The sequence below is a fragment of the Pelobates fuscus genome, chromosome 13 (assembly GCF_036172605.1).
Source record: "Pelobates fuscus isolate aPelFus1 chromosome 13, aPelFus1.pri, whole genome shotgun sequence".
Classification (NCBI taxonomy): domain Eukaryota; kingdom Metazoa; phylum Chordata; class Amphibia; order Anura; family Pelobatidae; genus Pelobates; species Pelobates fuscus.
In genome coordinates, this window is record NC_086329.1 from 8217742 (window position 1) to 8235465 (window position 17724).

At 38.0% G+C, this 17724-nt stretch overlaps 1 protein-coding gene across 1 annotated transcript; it reads right to left on the bottom strand.

The window, feature by feature from the left end:
* Window positions 1-312: 312 nt before the first annotated feature.
* TRAPPC6B (trafficking protein particle complex subunit 6B) lies at window positions 313-17685 on the bottom strand. The gene is made up of 6 exons (XM_063440169.1): window positions 17480-17685; window positions 13697-13764; window positions 10227-10344; window positions 9641-9724; window positions 3768-3861; window positions 313-2204 (listed from the first exon to the last, which is right to left on the bottom strand). Exons 1-6 carry the CDS (start codon window positions 17573-17575, stop codon window positions 2173-2175), a joined length of 492 nt encoding a protein of 163 aa, XP_063296239.1. The 5' UTR covers window positions 17576-17685; the 3' UTR covers window positions 313-2172.
* Window positions 17686-17724: the final 39 nt, after the last annotated feature.

The following is a 17724-nucleotide window of genomic DNA, read 5'->3' on the forward strand; positions in this document are numbered from 1 at the left end:
TGCACAGTTTTAATTATGAAGGAGATTATGGAACTGGAAACAGTGAAGAGTAAATAAACGGAAATGGACAATTTGATTTTAAAAAAAAATATATAAGCTAAAAAGTTGCATTGGTTACATTAAGAAAGATGTAAAGCCACGTATATGATTACACTATATAACAAACAAAAAATAAACAAAGTAAACATAGGACGAGACAGTCATCCAATTAGATTGGGAAAAAATAAATTTTACCAACAGCAGAGGACAGGGTCCTCTGCATCAAATCCTTCTGAACATAGATATGTTTATTTCTTGAAATTCAGAAGAAGCCTAAAAAAAAAAAAATGGGTATAGAAAAAGTATTAAGGGATATAATCGTTCTTAAAAGTATTATGAAGATCTTGAGTTAAGCTGGGTTTGTTTGTTTTCTTTTGTATCAATAAATGATACAAACATGTATTAAAATAAATCTGATGGACTCGAGCCTCTTTTTCTGCCTATAATATATAGCATCATACGCAAGCTGTGAAGGCAGAGCTTGCCATGCAATGTATATCTCCTTGCATTGTACGGTATGTAATTATGTTTAACAGAAATATGTGCCATTACCATTAACGGAACCATGGCCTGTATGCATACACATACACAATATTAGAGCAATGAATCAGAGTCAGTTCCCAGAACTGCTAACGGATACGTATGTTTTACGTAACTTGCGTGCACACTGTGCTCTAGCTAAATTTCGTAATACTTAGAGAAAAGTGAATCATCATCAACCTGGCTGTCAGTTCCTCTTTAAATAAACAAGTAAACCTTGTAGGGCACTAGATTCTGATTTAAATGTCCAAACATAATGTGTAGTTTCGAGACCATTCTCTTGTAACAGTTAGTGTTTATAATACATTAACTTGCTCTTTCTTCACTGGTAAATATGTCTGCGATCCACCATTTACTCAGCGAAAGGCACAGCTTATTTCCTATGTTTGTAAAACAACATAACAAAACACGCGCTTACTTTTCATCAGCCACTCTGACAGGGCATACTGTGAAGGTAAAAGTATCGGCAGAACCGAACACCTTTGATAAAGGCTTGACTCGAATTTACATAATAACAAGGATATAAATACATCTTTACATAATTAAATAGTTTTTGTGCCTTTTCTTTCAATACTTACAGAGGTTTGTTTCCCAGCATATACGGCAGTATTTGGAGAAAAAAACATTAGTAACATTTTTGCCAACTGTATTGCCTATTCCAAACAGATGTTTAGAAATCTTAATGTGCTTTAGTTTACTTCATGCTGAAAGTAAATATTCAAAAGAGCACGTCATGAAATAAAATATGATTTGGTGCAAACGTGGGAAATAACATTCTACAAGTCCCATTGCTCGAAGAAATATTCGTTTAAAATGCTATTTGTGGTTTTGTTAACTGGAGTACTGACAAACAGCCCCATCATACACATCATCTGGCCAAGATGGAGGAGGAATCGGTTTTCAAGTAAATATAACTTCTAATATACCTAGCTGAAGGTGGCTTTATATCCCACACAATTAGTGTTAAAACGCAATGTGTGATTCCAAGAAAGTCAATGAAGATTACATGTGGCAGGGTAGCCAATTATGGATCCACACGCACATAGCAACACAGCTAGATTTTTAAATATTACATGGGTCATCCCACATCTTAAAAGATGTAAAATTAAAAAAAATATTAAAAACCACAGAGCACAAGAATAATTGGGTATGTAGTGAACATGTCCTCGTGGATGATTTATAACTGGGCCCCAATTCCTACAGGTACGTGTCTAATGGATCTTACAGGTAATCCAGCCCTGGGATTAATTATTGATATGTAGTGTTCAATTATGTTAGACTGTAATTCAAACAATGTTAATCCTATAAGCCTCTCGTTGCGGCTCATTAAAACTGCACTGTGAATGACTTTTCAATATTGTGTCACATTCAAAGAATGTCCAGTGACATTTAGACTGCAGGTACATTTTAGACTGCTGAGAACAAATTCGGGTGTTGTGTCTCAATGAGTTTCATAAATATCAAGTAAGTTTCAATATGAGAACCATTTTTTTCAGCGATGGCAGATGCCTAGCGATCAGTCGAGTGAGTAATTTTGTGTAGCTCTCTCTTCCTCAGCAGCTCAGCTTGCGAGATGCCGAATTTACCTGCGTGCTACAGCTTCTGAATCATCACTTGAAATTTACCTTCCAAAAAAAAAAAAAAAGAGGAAAAAAAATATTAGTTTTCTTTTCTTTTTTCTGCAATTCACAGTTTAGTAAGTACACATTCATGGACCTGTATATTCACCAACTTGGGACAAAAATTACTTTTTGTAGAAAAGCAGAATGTTTTTATACTGCTTGTATAAAAAAAAAAAAAAAATAGAGAAAAAAAAAAAAAACTATTCAAGATGAATACACAAAACTGCAGAACATGCTTGAAAACGAGACAAATTGTGATGCATTATCCTCGATAAAACATAATAAAAATAAATACTGTATAATTTTATCTTTGTAACTTAGCTTAAAGAGGAAATTAACAGGAAATCCAAAGAAAAGTCTACATATTGACAACTACAACAATATAAATAAAACTCGCATTCAAATTCAATGAAACGATTATGAATAACAGGAAATATTTTAGGTGAGCATAATGTTGGCACCAGAAATGCTTCAAGAGTAGATCGCGTAGATGTTTGAGATTAGAAGTCATTATTCAAATACAGGAACATTCCAGATTAAAATGTTAAGCTAAATTTAACGCCTTTTAAAAGAGACACTGAGCATAAATACCAACATAACTAAAGAGTGATATAGTGGTTACGTTATCTAGAGTCCAAGGTCGCCATCTCCCAGTTTTTCCTATATCTGTTTTTATTTGCCTCTTCAAACTTGGATGGTGATTACTGTATTGAAATAGGCTCCTCACAGAGCTAAAATGTTATTGCTGTAAAATGCGTGGGAAAAAATGTTTCCATGTTTATCACGTCCTGTGTGTCAGGACATCTCTTTCCCCAGTTTTAGGGCGTCAATAGCACCCCTTCACAGTCATATTGTTAATGTGAAATTTATGCTTTCACATTCTCAGTGACAATTGCACCCAGGACAGTGGTGACTGGCTGAGAGTGTTGGGGGTGGGTTTAGCCTATAAAATATAATTGAAAGATGAATTTTCCATATAATAGCTGATTTTGGATAACAAAATGCCATACAATTAGAGAGAGCTTTGCAGGGGTTTCCACATCAGGCAGGGGTGGGGAGGGGGTACTTGTCCACTATTGCCCTATGCTACAGACAACCATGGACTATTGTTAAGGGATCCTATAGTGCCAGGAAAACAAACCCGTTTCCCTGGCACTATAGGCTCTTGGAGAGCCCCCTCCCTCGGCGCTGAAGGGGTTAAAAAAAAAAAACCTTCAGACACTTACCTTAATTGAGCGCCGGGCTCCCTCGGCGCTGGTTACCTCTCCTCCCCTGCCGACGTCTGATCCCGAGTGGAGCCGGGCGCACGCGCATTCAAACCCGCCCACAGGAAGGCATTACTCAATGCTTTCCTATGGGGATCTTATTTGACGCTGGACTCCGTTTAAACTCGTGTAAATTGTGGAAGCGGCCTGTCAGGGAGAAACTGTTATGTTTTCAGCTGCAGGGTTAAAACTAGGGGCAACTGGCACCCACACCACTTCATTGATATGAAGTGTTCTGGGTGCTTATAGTAGTCCTTTAATTATAATTAGTAAATGAATTAATAAAACATGCTTTACTTACATGCGGGCATCGTAGATACTTCTGCTGTCACAATACTTTTAATTCCTAAATTAGACAATCCTCCTCTAATTAATCCACATGTAAATGCCAAGTACTGTGTGAAAGAAGAATTGGAATCGCAATTAGTATACAGAAAGGTAACCGGAAAGAGAAACAATATATAAATGAGCACGATACCCATACATAACATACTAAAACTGACATGCCTGGTACATGTGATAAGACATGGATACAAACATAACCAACACGGCAACTCATAGCACCCTTCCAACTCTTTATTTGTGGGATCTTCCAATCGCTCCCCAACCACCACCTTCCTGTCTCCACATTCTGTTAAAGCTGCACTCAATGTTCAGAGTACGGTTATGGTGCAAAGAGGCCACTAGAGTTGTCCTAGGTTTTTTTGTTAAAATGTAGCAGGTTGAAAAAAAAACAGGGCTGTCGAATAGATCATCCCCTATCTTCATTTACACTTCTGCATTACTGACAACCAACATCAAATCCATCCCATCTGGATGGCAGTGTATAGGGTGACAGTGATGGGCTAATCAGCCCTGTATAATATATTGTAATTGCTATGGTACCAGAAATCTACTGGAATGCACGTGTAAGCATTCTGGAAGAAATCTCAACATTCTCTGATACTCTTGTGAGTGCAGATATTATATGTATATACATGCACTCTCTCACTAGCTTTCACTAGCTAGGTTTTCATTAAGGTGGAAAAACGATAGAAAAACGAATAAGGTGCGCTGTACCTTTAAAAATATATAAATAATTAGTGCATAAATAATTTAAAGTGCAAGTGCAATGTGCAACACGTGAGGGTACCTTCAATAAGGATAAAACACACTTACAATAGCAGCTGGAACATATAGTTCAGTATGCCCTCAGGGTAATATATAAAACAAACACAGAAAGAAAAAATCATAGGGTAATATGCAATACCAGAGATAAAAGACTAGGATATATAGGAGTAACACTCACAATGGTAGAGCAGTGAAAGTCTGCTCTAACTTGAATGGCATGAGTCCTCTTTTCTCAGGACTCAGAGACCTTTAGGATCCATACAGCAGCAGATTCAACCTTTTAAAATAGGTTTATTGATAGACGTATGTATAAATCACAATTCACAGTGATATGCCTCTTACAGCCCGTACAGGAGATATCCCCAAAATAAAAAGCAGTCTCAGGAAACACAGTCCACACTTGCCGGTTTTCCTGCTCGATCGCCGCATACACAATACTTCCGGGTTTCGGAGAAATCACGTGGTAACGTCGTGCATGATGACGCGTTTCGCCCAATCGGCTTCCTCAGATCACGTTCTGGATACTGCTGCCATATCATTCTTATAACAGCCTCTATGGGCGTGTTTTAGTTAAAAGTCAATTTTTATTGGATATTGTTTAAAACCTACTTATGGATCAAATCAGTTTAAAGTCCGATCTTTAAAAGGGTATATCACCTAAACATCGTTATCAATATAGAAAAAAAATCTTTTTTATACAGAATCTCATGCATCTTATACACAGCTCTACTAAACAAATATTAAAACCACAATTCATATGCTCTTCTATTTTGAAAACATATTCAAATATATTGATATATAACTATAAAAATGTATAAAAATAAATAACCATTTATGATTATATAACTATTCTGGGCAACATTATACCGGTTTTACTAACTCATTAAAATATAAATATATTAGGTATATGTGTCCTGGAGATGATAGAACCCAGTATACAGACTGACATCCTACCTTAGAAAGAGAAATAAAACATTTATTATACAATCTTAATACCAACAAACCTATGTATACAAGCGTCTATAAAAGTTATAAAAAATTAAACAAGTCAAATTCAATATTAAGACCTTTTGGTTCTAAAGTGCTTAATTTGTGGACCCATTTCATCTCTTCTCTACCTATGTGTTGTATATGGTCACCTCCACGCCATGATTTTTTCACTTCTTGTATCCCTACAAAGGTTAATCCACTTGGATCTTTATTGTGACACCTTTTAAAATGTGCGGAGACACTGTGTAATTCAAATCCCTTACGTATGTTATTAATGTGTTCATAGATTCTCTTATGTAGTGGGCGTATCGTTCTACCTACATATTGTAGCCCACATGGACATATTAGTAGATAAATTATGTTCTTACTGAAGCACGTAATAAAATCCTTAATACTGAATTCATAGTCCGAATTTTTACTTTTAAATTTATTGATGCCTTTGAGGGTCCTATTTTTACTGCACTTACATCCTACACAGGTCTCATACAGAAGGTATATTGACGATTTGTTCTTTATATGGAGGGGTTCCCAAAGAGATTTGGAGATGTTTCTTAAAGATCTAAATATTAATACCTGGGAAATACAGCCAACTAGTAATTTTAGTAAGTCAGATATAAACTTCTTGGATCTGGAGATTTATATTGAGGATGGCCTTTTAAAAACCAAAAAATTTTTTAAGAAAGTGGATGCAAACAGCTACGTCCTATACAACAGTGGACACTGCACCCCGTGGCTTAATAATATTCCCAAAGGACAACTTCAACGAATTAGAAGAAATTGCACGGATAGGGATAAATTTGAGGAACAAGCCAAGGTTGTAATGGAGAAGTTCTCACAAAAAGAATACCCGAATGAATTGCTGCTAAAAGCCTATGAGGAAGTAAATAAATTGGACCAAGATACGCTACTTTTTAAAAACAGAAATGAAAAAGATAAGGACAAGACCCTCCAACCCCTAGTTTTAGATTTTAATAGAGATTCACATAAAATTAAATCTATTATAAATAAGCACTGGCACCTTCTAAAAAAAGATATAGAATTGAGAAACATTATTCCACAAAAACCTTTTATCACTTTTAGAGGTGCAACAAATCTGAGACAAATACTTACGTTTAATCATCCTAAAAAGGAAAGGCTAGACACGTTTTTAACAGCTAATAAAAAGGGTTTTTATTCATGTGGAACATGTGTAGGATGTAAGTGCAGTAAAAATAGGACCCTCAAAGGCATCAATAAATTTAAAAGTAAAAATTCGGACTATGAATTCAGTATTAAGGATTTTATTACGTGCTTCAGTAAGAACATAATTTATCTACTAATATGTCCATGTGGGCTACAATATGTAGGTAGAACGATACGCCCACTACATAAGAGAATCTATGAACACATTAATAACATACGTAAGGGATTTGAATTACACAGTGTCTCCGCACATTTTAAAAGGTGTCACAATAAAGATCCAAGTGGACTAACCTTTGTAGGGATACAAGAAGTGAAAAAATCATGGCGTGGAGGTGACCATATACAACACATAGGTAGAGAAGAGATGAAATGGGTCCACAAATTAAGCACTTTAGAACCAAAAGGTCTTAATATTGAATTTGACTTGTTTAATTTTTTATAACTTTTATAGACGCTTGTATACATAGGTTTGTTGGTATTAAGATTGTATAATAAATGTTTTATTTCTCTTTCTAAGGTAGGATGTCAGTCTGTATACTGGGTTCTATCATCTCCAGGACACATATACCTAATATATTTATATTTTAATGAGTTAGTAAAACCGGTATAATGTTGCCCAGAATAGTTATATAATCATAAATGGTTATTTATTTTTATACATTTTTATAGTTATATATCAATATATTTGAATATGTTTTCAAAATAGAAGAGCAAATGAATTGTGGTTTTAATATTTGTTTAGTAGAGCTGTGTATAAGATGCATGAGATTCTGTATAAAAAAGATTTTTTTTCTATATTGATAACGATGTTTAGGTGATATACCCTTTTAAAGATCGGACTTTAAACTGATTTGATCCATAAGTAGGTTTTAAACAATATCCAATAAAAATTGACTTTTAACTAAAACACGCCCATAGAGGCTGTTATAAGAATGATATGGCAGCAGTATCCAGAACGTGATCTGAGGAAGCCGATTGGGCGAAACGCGCCATCACGCACGACGTTACCACGTGATTTCTCCGAAACCCGGAAGTATTGTGTATGCGGCGATCGAGCAGGAAAACCGGCAAGTGTGGACTGTGTTTCCTGAGACTGCTTTTTATTTTGGGGATATCTCCTGTACGGGCTGTAAGAGGCATATCACTGTGAATTGTGATTTATACATACGTCTATCAATAAACCTATTTTAAAAGGTTGAATCTGCTGCTGTATGGATCCTAAAGGTCTCTGAGTCCTGAGAAAAGAGGACTCATGCCATTCAAGTTAGAGCAGACTTTCACTGTTCTACCATTGTGAGTGTTACTCCTATATATCCTAGTCTTTTATCTCTGGTATTGCATATTACCCTATGATTTTTTCTTTCTGTGTTTGTTTTATATATTACCCTGAGGGCATACTGAACTATATGTTCCAGCTGCTATTGTAAGTGTGTTTTATCCTTATTGAAGGTACCCTCACGTGTTGCACATTGCACTTTAAATTATTTATGCACTAATTATTTATATATTTTTAAAGGTACAGCGCACCTTATTCGTTTTTCTATTGTATGTTCAGTGATTTTGAGCTATTTTTCACTTTGAGGTGCAGCTTTTTAGTTATACATAGTGTTTCACTGATCTGAAAGTAGTCATATTATTACTTATATCACTTAGCGCCTTCTTTGCTTGTATATATATATTTCATTAAGGTGGGACTACATTATGGGGGGCCATTTAACCTGCACATTGTATGGACCCAATTCACTGATGACATCAGCATCCAGATATAAACTAAAAGAAGTGTGAAAATGAAATGTGTTTCTGGCAATTTTTGGGTGCTGAACAGCGATATTGAGCCCACAACTAAATGCTTAGCAAACTGGTCGTGTGGCAAGTCTAAACTAAACGTGACAAACTATCGACACAGAGCAAGCAACATATTGCCTGTTCCTACAATAATAAATCATACAAAGCATTCATAGCACATATATGCTAAGTTTTTCTATGTGCAGTATTAAGTGCAGTAGCTGCCTCACCCAAATACCTATGTTTAACAATAAAAAACATTGTCACTCGAGTAGATCCAACATTTATTTATAATAAGCAATTAGTATTTCCTAAAGAAACAATCTTTATGAAATATTCACATTGACAGAGTCTGAATTTCACTGAAATTGACAGAGTTGCTCTAAATCCACGCAGTGATTGCTCTGTTATGTAAACCTACTAATGTAAATATCTAATCAGCCAATCGGTGCATAAAAGCTGCAGACAAGGTCAAGAGAATCAGTTTTTGTTGACAGCAAACAATAGAACGAGGAAGTAATGTGATCTAAAGTACAGTGGAATGATTGTTGGTGCCAGGCATGGAGGTTTGAGTAAAACTGGCTCATCTTTTGGGCTTTTGATACACAGCAGTTTATAGAGAATAGTGTTAAAAAAAACAATATACATCCCAGCTGGCTCTAACATGACAATAGGGGATATGTGATCCGAAAACAAGAAAACGGTTAAAACTGGGGCAATCACAATGGAGGCCAATAGAATCAGCATGCAATACGCTCCCAAGATGTAGGTTTAGATATAAGTTGCGTTCTATGCCGGCACAGTTGAAATATGGATTCTTTCTTGTGGGTATTGAATTATACACATGTGCATGTACTAACCATTATTATTCTTAAACCACAACATAAAGTCATCCCATATATACAGCAAGGTTGTTGTTGTTTTTTTTGTTTTTGTTTTTAAAGACAACTATGCCTATGCACAAGCAATTAGCAAAATCATGATTGTTTATTGCTAATTGTGAGCCATGTGATTGTCATAGAATGTGGGAATAACCAGAGCGCACACTGTTACAAAGTCTGTTATTACATTTTACCTAAAGGCCATTCGTTAAAACACACACATTACCTTAGGTGCATGCTCCAAGTACTGCTTTCCTGCAGACATCTGCGTAATTAGACGGAATTTATTGTCCTGAAGCACATATATTCCCTTTACAATAAGACAGAAAAGAGTGATTAAATGTGCACACAAACAAACACATAACACAAGTTTATTGATATGTTTGATATAAACACACACATCGTACCGGTCAAATAATTGGGAATTCAGGTAAAAATAGCAATTTGCTGATCACTCAGTCATGGAAAAACTAAGTCAGGCCTTCATTGTCACAAAACACACGGCAAAAGTTAACAGGTGGATGAGGAACAAAACAGACACCCCAGGCAGCATTTTATTGGGGACAGTCTTATTCACTAAAGTCAGAATTCAAGGTGTACTCAAAATATATTCTCGGCTACTCTGGCCTTAAATTTGAAATTGCCTTTAAATTCTCACTTTAGAGCCCTGTCTGGATCCCTCATGTGTGACAGTGTGGCCGTCCCACCTTATAAAGATTAGCTGGAGAGGGTAAAGTATAAATGGTGTCACAAACCATGAAAAACAAATGTTACAGCTGCAACAACTATTGGAGGCAATCCCGATTTCTCACCTGATGGTTTGTTCTCAGGTTATCAATCTGCTTCTTGAACACAGTAGTCCAGAAATCTTTGCACACAAATTTCATGATATCCAATTCGTCCTTGAACCTTGCTGTATCCTTGGTAAATCTACAATAAAGCATTCAAAGCACAGTTTATTCTAGTTTCATTTCATACAAAGAGATATCGTCATAGTAGGGAGCCGACTCATTTACCAATTACCTGATATATAAAAGGCCTACTTCATCCTCCCTCATGGGACCTGACATCCCCAAATTCTTTATGTGGGTTCCCAAGGCCAACAGGCCAATTTCACGCATCAACTGCCCGGCTATTGCGAACTCTATGAAACTCTGGGATGCTACATCGCTTAAATACGGGTTCTCCACGCAGTCCTCTCCGTTAACTCCTTACCTACGAAACACAGCCTTCAGCCCGGGGCTAACAGCTAGGGATTTTAGGGGCATAGAGAGCACGGGAATCCAACGTCTATGTCAGATATACGAAGGAGGCTCGATAATTCAGTTTGAGGAACTAAAGACTAGGGCGACTTTGCGCCCCTCTGACTTCTTCCGGTATCTACAACTTAAGGACTTCGCTCAAACACCGGCGGTCCGGGCTATAGCATTAACACCGCCTACGTTCTTCGAGAACATGTGCCTTAAGGAGCAATTCCCGAAAGGCCTTATCACTGCCCTATACGCTCACTTAAGTACCTCCACTTCGGAGTGGGGAACACTCACCTATATAGCACAGTGGGAGGCCGACCTGGGCGAAGAGCTTGAGGGGGTGGACTGGCAGGACATCTGGGAGGCCGCTGCGACTTCATCGGTATGTGTCTCCATGCAGGAACAAGCTTACAAGACTATGTTTAGGTGGTACACCACTCCGGTTAAACTTCAAAGGATGCATAAAACACCCACAGACTTATGCTGGAAAGGTTGTGGCAATAAGGGAACATACATGCATATGTGGTGGGAATGCCCGATGATTCAGCAATTCTGGAAACAGATAGCAGAGTTACTGAAGACTATCTTTGATAGAGAGATCACTCTGGACCCATGGGTCTTCCTTCTGGCCAGGCCTATGGAAGGCTGGTCCAGAACGGAACAGCTACTAATTCACAAAGTAAATTTGGCCGCTAGACGGGCCCTAGCACAAATGTGGCTACAAAATACTACTCCCCCACTAAATGTTGTCCTACACAAGATTAAAGATACATTCCTAATGGACAAACTGACGGCCAAGGTCAGAGGCACGCAAGCGAAGTTTGAGAGGATTTGGGCTCCATGGATAGATAGCGGGGTGGGCGGTTGAGAGGGGGGGTGGGCTTGCCCCCATCCACCCCACCCCTCTCGACATGTCTGCACCGGTTGATGCTCCCAAATTTTTTTTTCTCCTGTATGGGACTATAGGGTCCCAACCGGGAAGATAGCAAGCTATACGATACCCCATCAATGTCACACACCTTTCAACCGTCAAAATATGGCTCACCCACTGCCCACGTGTACTGATACTTAACTGTTCAAAGGAGTTAACGGGTCCCGGCACCCCCCTTGCCCTCCCCCCCCTCCCCTAAACCCTTTCCCGATCCCCCTTACCGTCTCCCTCTCTCTCTTTGTTCCTATCGCTATTTTTTCACTATAGACTCCACATGGTCCCTATACCCCCGACTATCTGACGGCACAATCCTCACATTACCTCCACAGAGCTACTGCTGCCGGAAATTAATATGGTTAAACCGCACCCTTACTGAGGCTGCCTTCCACTTAAGGTGGGAGTGGGGAAGTATACTTAAATACCACAAGGCCCAACAGATGCTATCAACATGTCATCCTGGCTATCTCATATCAGGCGTTCGGACCAACCGAGTCTCTTTCTTTCCTCTTTTCTCGTTTTACATTTAATAAAAAATTAAGGTGGAGCACCCTGAACCTGGGTGGCACATTGGGGCGGTAGCACAATCTAGCACACCTAGCGCAACAGGTTGTGTTCTGTTACTATTGTACTCATATGCAACCTATATGTTTTTATGCCTGCCTTGAAGTGCTCCTAATGGTTTATATTGAAAATGTTACTGATGCATGTTATATTGTAACCTTATAATAAATAAAGAATTAAAAAAAAAAAAAAAGGCCTACTTCAGGTGGTGTGGGTTTTAAGGAGGACTAATGAACTATAGTATCAAGACCATCCCTTTGACGGAAAACGTAACATAAGGCAATAAAAGGGTGCATTGTGGGAGTAAAACACTCTAGGCTGGAAGCAACCTCTTCTGGGACTTTTTATTTTTATCTGGTACCCAGTTGATTATTTCTGAGGACATTATCTTGTTTTATCTGGTTTTTTTTTTTTTTTTTTTACTTTTGCCTATAGTGTTTTTATACTTTGGTTTTATATTAACCTATAAGATTGCCTGGCGCACCCTGCATTTTGTTTTTTCTGCATTTCAGGGTCTTTGAGGGAATGCCCTGCCTTATTATTTATATTCACTCTTTGTATGTTTTTTTACACCTCTGTAGATGATTGCTGTACTTCATTCACCTCTGGTACAGGATGTTTGTTTTAAATCAATGATAAAACCTGTAAAGTGACATCTAAACGGACAACATATTTAAAGCTTGTTACCCAGCCATTCTAACTGGGATCCACAGAAATAAGGGCACATTTGAGTCACATAATTCTAGTAAAATCCGACAATGCATTTTATAGTGACAGTGTTAATCCCTGGGTGTAACCTTGACAAGCAGCTTCTCTTTGTCAATGCAGTTTTGTTATTTTAGTGAAAAGGTCTTTCTGCTGTTATGAACACATCATACCCCCTAAAGAAGTGTCTCACCTTATAAAAGAGAAATCTGCATTTTTGTAAAGTTTTGGGGTTGATCCTCCCGCTGTCAGACAGCTGGGAATATGTTCTTCCAGATTGCTCTGCTCCTTATCGGGACACCCCATTGCCCCAAATATAAAAATACTCTACTGTATTCCTCATCTTAACATGTCTATCTACACTAAGTACCTATCTCTTATCACCAATATGATACAAGCCCTGTTTGTTTAGCCTGTTCACTTCCTACTTTAAAAATGTGTAGAGTAATAGCATGCCATGTCCAGATTTAACAGTTTGTGATTCGTGTTTGTTGCTGCTGTCGTGGCACTGCAAGTTTCAATGTATCTCACTATATGCACAACAATAATAAAGAATTAAAAAAAAAATAATATAATGTAACAAAAAGTTGGCAAACATTAAGATCACCTTACACAAACAAACACTTGATAATACTGCTGAGGAAAACGTACACAAAGTTGCTGTCCGATCCAGTGCACTAGGAGTAGATCAACAATAGGATACCTTAGCTTCCGGGTTTGTCAGGTTCTAAGTGCAGAAGAAAAGCTAAAACCAAACGTACCATAATCTGGCCCATAGCCAAGATTGGCATTCTCTCACAAAACCAAACGATAGATTTTGGGTTGTTCTACATACCTTTCTATTAATCCCTGTCCTACTCTAAATCCCATGTTCTCGAGTTTAGTTATGCATCTTCCATTTTCCTGAAGGAAAAAAAAAAAGTGTAAATATAAATATCTATTTTCAAAACGAATATAATTAAAAATAAAGAATATCATCAGGTGAGTAACCAACACAAGTAAAAACATTAACAAATAATTATATTTTAAAAGTATATTTCTACCAATCTAAAAATTGTTAACATAGAAACATAGAATGTGACGGCAGATAAGAACCATTCGGCCCATCTTGTCTGCCCAATTTTCTAAATACTTTCATTAGTCCCTGGCCTTATCTTATGGCTAGGATAGCCTTATGCCTATCCCACGCATGCTTAAGCTCCCTCACAGTGTTGACATCTACCACTTCAGCTGGAAGGCAATTCCATGCATCCACTACCCTCTCAGTAAAGTAATACTTCCTGATATTATTTTTAAACCTTTGCCCCTCTAATCTAAGACTATGTCCTCTTGTTGTGGTAGTTTTTCTTCTTTTAAATATAGTCCCCTCCTTTACTGTGCTTTTTATCCTTCTGAAGATACTGTCTCCAGTACTGCGTACAATACTCCGAGTAAGGTCTCACCAGTGTTCTGTACAATGACATGAGCACTTGTACACTGTTACGCTGTAGGCACTTTGACAAATTCACCTTATTGAAACCGTTATAGTGCCTTCAGTGCTGGCCACCCTGTCCTACCTTCCAAAACACTTTATTTCAATAATTAGAAGGCTTGGAAGCACAGCTTCAAGCTATGCCTCGAAACCCCCTGGGTATTAGATCTGGAAATGTTTCTTCCCGGCTCTCATACCGTAATATACCGTGGCGTCACGCATGCATGTGCAGTGTCATCATGGCCAGACATAGAGAATAATACAATGATTCTCTATGGAGGAAACCGACACTTCACAGTGAGCTCCTTGCATGCATCTACGTTTCCCAATACTCCTCCATTAGGAACAGTGGATTTGCGGTCATCTTGGATACACACCTCCAAGATGACGTAACTGGAGAAGGAGAAAAGGTGAGTTATTCATTTTTATCTTTTAACACATGGGGCGTAAATGAGAAGCGGCATCAAGGCTGTAGCACTATGAATACAGATGTATTCCTAATGCTACATTGTTCCATTAACACAAATAGTCTATATAATTTTACAGAACCCAGTAATTTTCAGTCTAGCTACTATAACTGAAATATACAGTTATAAATATCTGTATTTCTTATAATGCTTGTATTATCACTACAATTAAAGGGTTTCTCCAGTTCAGTGATTTCAAGTGGTCATGTGCCTGGAGACTGTATGTGCAACGTTTCCCCTTTGCTGCAGCAGTTGTATCTTCATGCAGAGTAATTGGATGTCATCCAATGTCAATTCTGTGCAAATTTCTCAGCCAATGAATGCGTAGCAGGATCAGCACCGGCTTCTGCAGAATCCAATTGTTGTAAACCATGCTTCAGACAATCCATGGCGCCCAGCACGACCAGGTCAGAGGGCAGACAATGGTAAAACAGCTTGCCCGATTACAGAGAAAAGGCACCAGTATTCTCCTACAATCATAACCATTACAACAGGCTGTAGTGGTTATGATGTTTGGATGAACCCTTTAAGCATGGTTTGGATATTTTAATGTGCACCAGTTAAAAAATAATAAATATATATTTGGTAGAGAGTCACCTGGAAAAATGTTGGCTGTAAACTACCTCTGCTTAGTGAGCCGGTCATGCAGCATGCTCAGTGCCACTGGTTGCGTATATCTACAGTGTAATAAATCTATTTGAACACAGATTGAGCCAAAACAAACACTATCTATACAAGAAGATAAATGTGTGCAAACATTAGACAGTAGCAGTAGTCTAACCATAAAAGGTGTAATTTAATACAACTGGTTTCTAGAAAGCAAATTGTATATTTGCATTCTGTTTTATTCCCTAACCAGCTGTCTATGATTCCCAGTATATGGGCATTATGAATACAGTATTTTTGCATTCTGTTGGTATTTATGTTATGCTACATTGGAGTCCTTATGTATTTGGCTTTTTTTTCCATTTTCAGTTAACGTGTTCGACAATAACAATAGTTCTGCTTTTACTTTGTATACACTTTTTATTCTCTAAAGACATTTAATTGTTTGAATTTTGTTTTATTTCTGCAAATCATAAACAAATAGACACAATTGTATTTTCAATGTTGCTTTGCCCACCAATCTATACCTAAAATGTCGGTGTTATCTTTAACCCCTTAAGGACCAAACTTCTAGAATAAAAGGGAATCATGACATGTCACACGTCATGTGTCCTTAAGGGGTTAAGGTACTAATAATTCTGGTTCCATACAATACAATGCCAATGTTATATAAATTATATATTAGTATTATTACTTCTGGCATTTAGGAAATGCCAACATATTCCGCAGCACTGTACAATCGGAGGAAGAGTCGGGGTCCTCTATTCTTTCCGCATTAGTTTGTCTATATTGTATGGTCCATCTTCCCCTGATTGTACAGCGCTGCAGAATATGTTGGTGGTTTCGAAATGCCAGTAATAATAATAAAGAATATATATATATTAGTATTATTATTACAGCCATTTAGGAAACCCCAACATATTCCGCAGCACTGTACATTCAGGGGAAGAGTCGGGGTCCTCTATTCTTTCTGCATTCGTTCATCTATATATTGTATGGTCTATCTTCCCTTGATTGTACAACGCTGCAGAATATGTTGGCGCTTTAGAAATGTCAGTAATAATAATAGTAAAAAAATATATGTGTATTATTATTACAGGCATTTAGGAAACGCCAACATTTTGCGCAACGCTGTACAATCAAGGGAAGAGTCGGGGTCCTCTATTATTTCTGTATTAGTTTGTCTATCTTCCCCTGCTTGTACAGCGCTGCAGAAAATTTTGGCGCTTTAGAAATGCCAGTAATAATTATAATAATATATATATTAGTATTATTATATCTGGCATTTAGGAAACGCCAACATATTCCGCAGTGCTGTACAATCGGGGGAGAGTCGGGGTCCTCTATTATTTCTGTATTAGTTTATTGTCTATCTTCCCCTGCTTGTACAGCGCTGCAGAATATGTTGGCGCTTTAGAAATGCCAGTAATAATAATATATATATATATATTAGTATTATTATTACAGGCATTGAGGAAACGCCAACATATTCCGCAGCGCTGTACAATCAGGGGAAGAGTTGGGGATCCTCTTTTCTTTCTGCATTAGTTTGTCTATCTGCCCCTGCTTGTACTGCGCTACGGACTATGTAGGCGCCTTAGAAATGCCAGTAATAATTATAATAATATATATATTAGTATTATTATATCTGGCATTTAGGAAACGCCAACATATTCCGCAGTGCTGTACAATCGGGGGAGAGTCGGGGTCCTCTATTATTTCTGTATTAGTTTATTGTCTATCTTCCCCTGCTTGTACAGCGCTGCAGAATATGTTGGCGCTTTAGAAATGCCAGTAATAATAATATATATATATTAGTATTATTATTACAGGCATTGAGGAAACGCCAACATATTCCGCAGCGCTGTACAATCAGGGGAAGAGTTGGGGATCCTCTTTTCTTTCTGCATTAGTTTGTCTATCTGCCCCTGCTTGTACTGCGCTGCGGACTATGTAGGCGCCTTAGAAATGCCAGTAATAATAATGTATTGATATCATTCGTTTTTTCTGCCAAGGCTCCTAGTGATGGCTTACACAGGAAGCTATCAGAGTGCAGGTAAGTGTCCCCACTTACCCCATCCCCCTGCTCGGGGCCCTTGTACACACAGGACACGATCTCATTGTGCAGCAGCAGGAAGAGAGCCTCGTCGGCCATGTCCTGCTTGTTCATGGCTCACTGCATGGCCGGCCCGGGCTAGCTGGCTACCTGACTGGCTCACTGTGCTAGTGCTCCGCTACGGCCACTGTCAGAACTCCACATCCTCCGCCACCACCCTGCGAGCTCACTTCCGCATCCGGCCGGGAGCGCGGTCACCATGG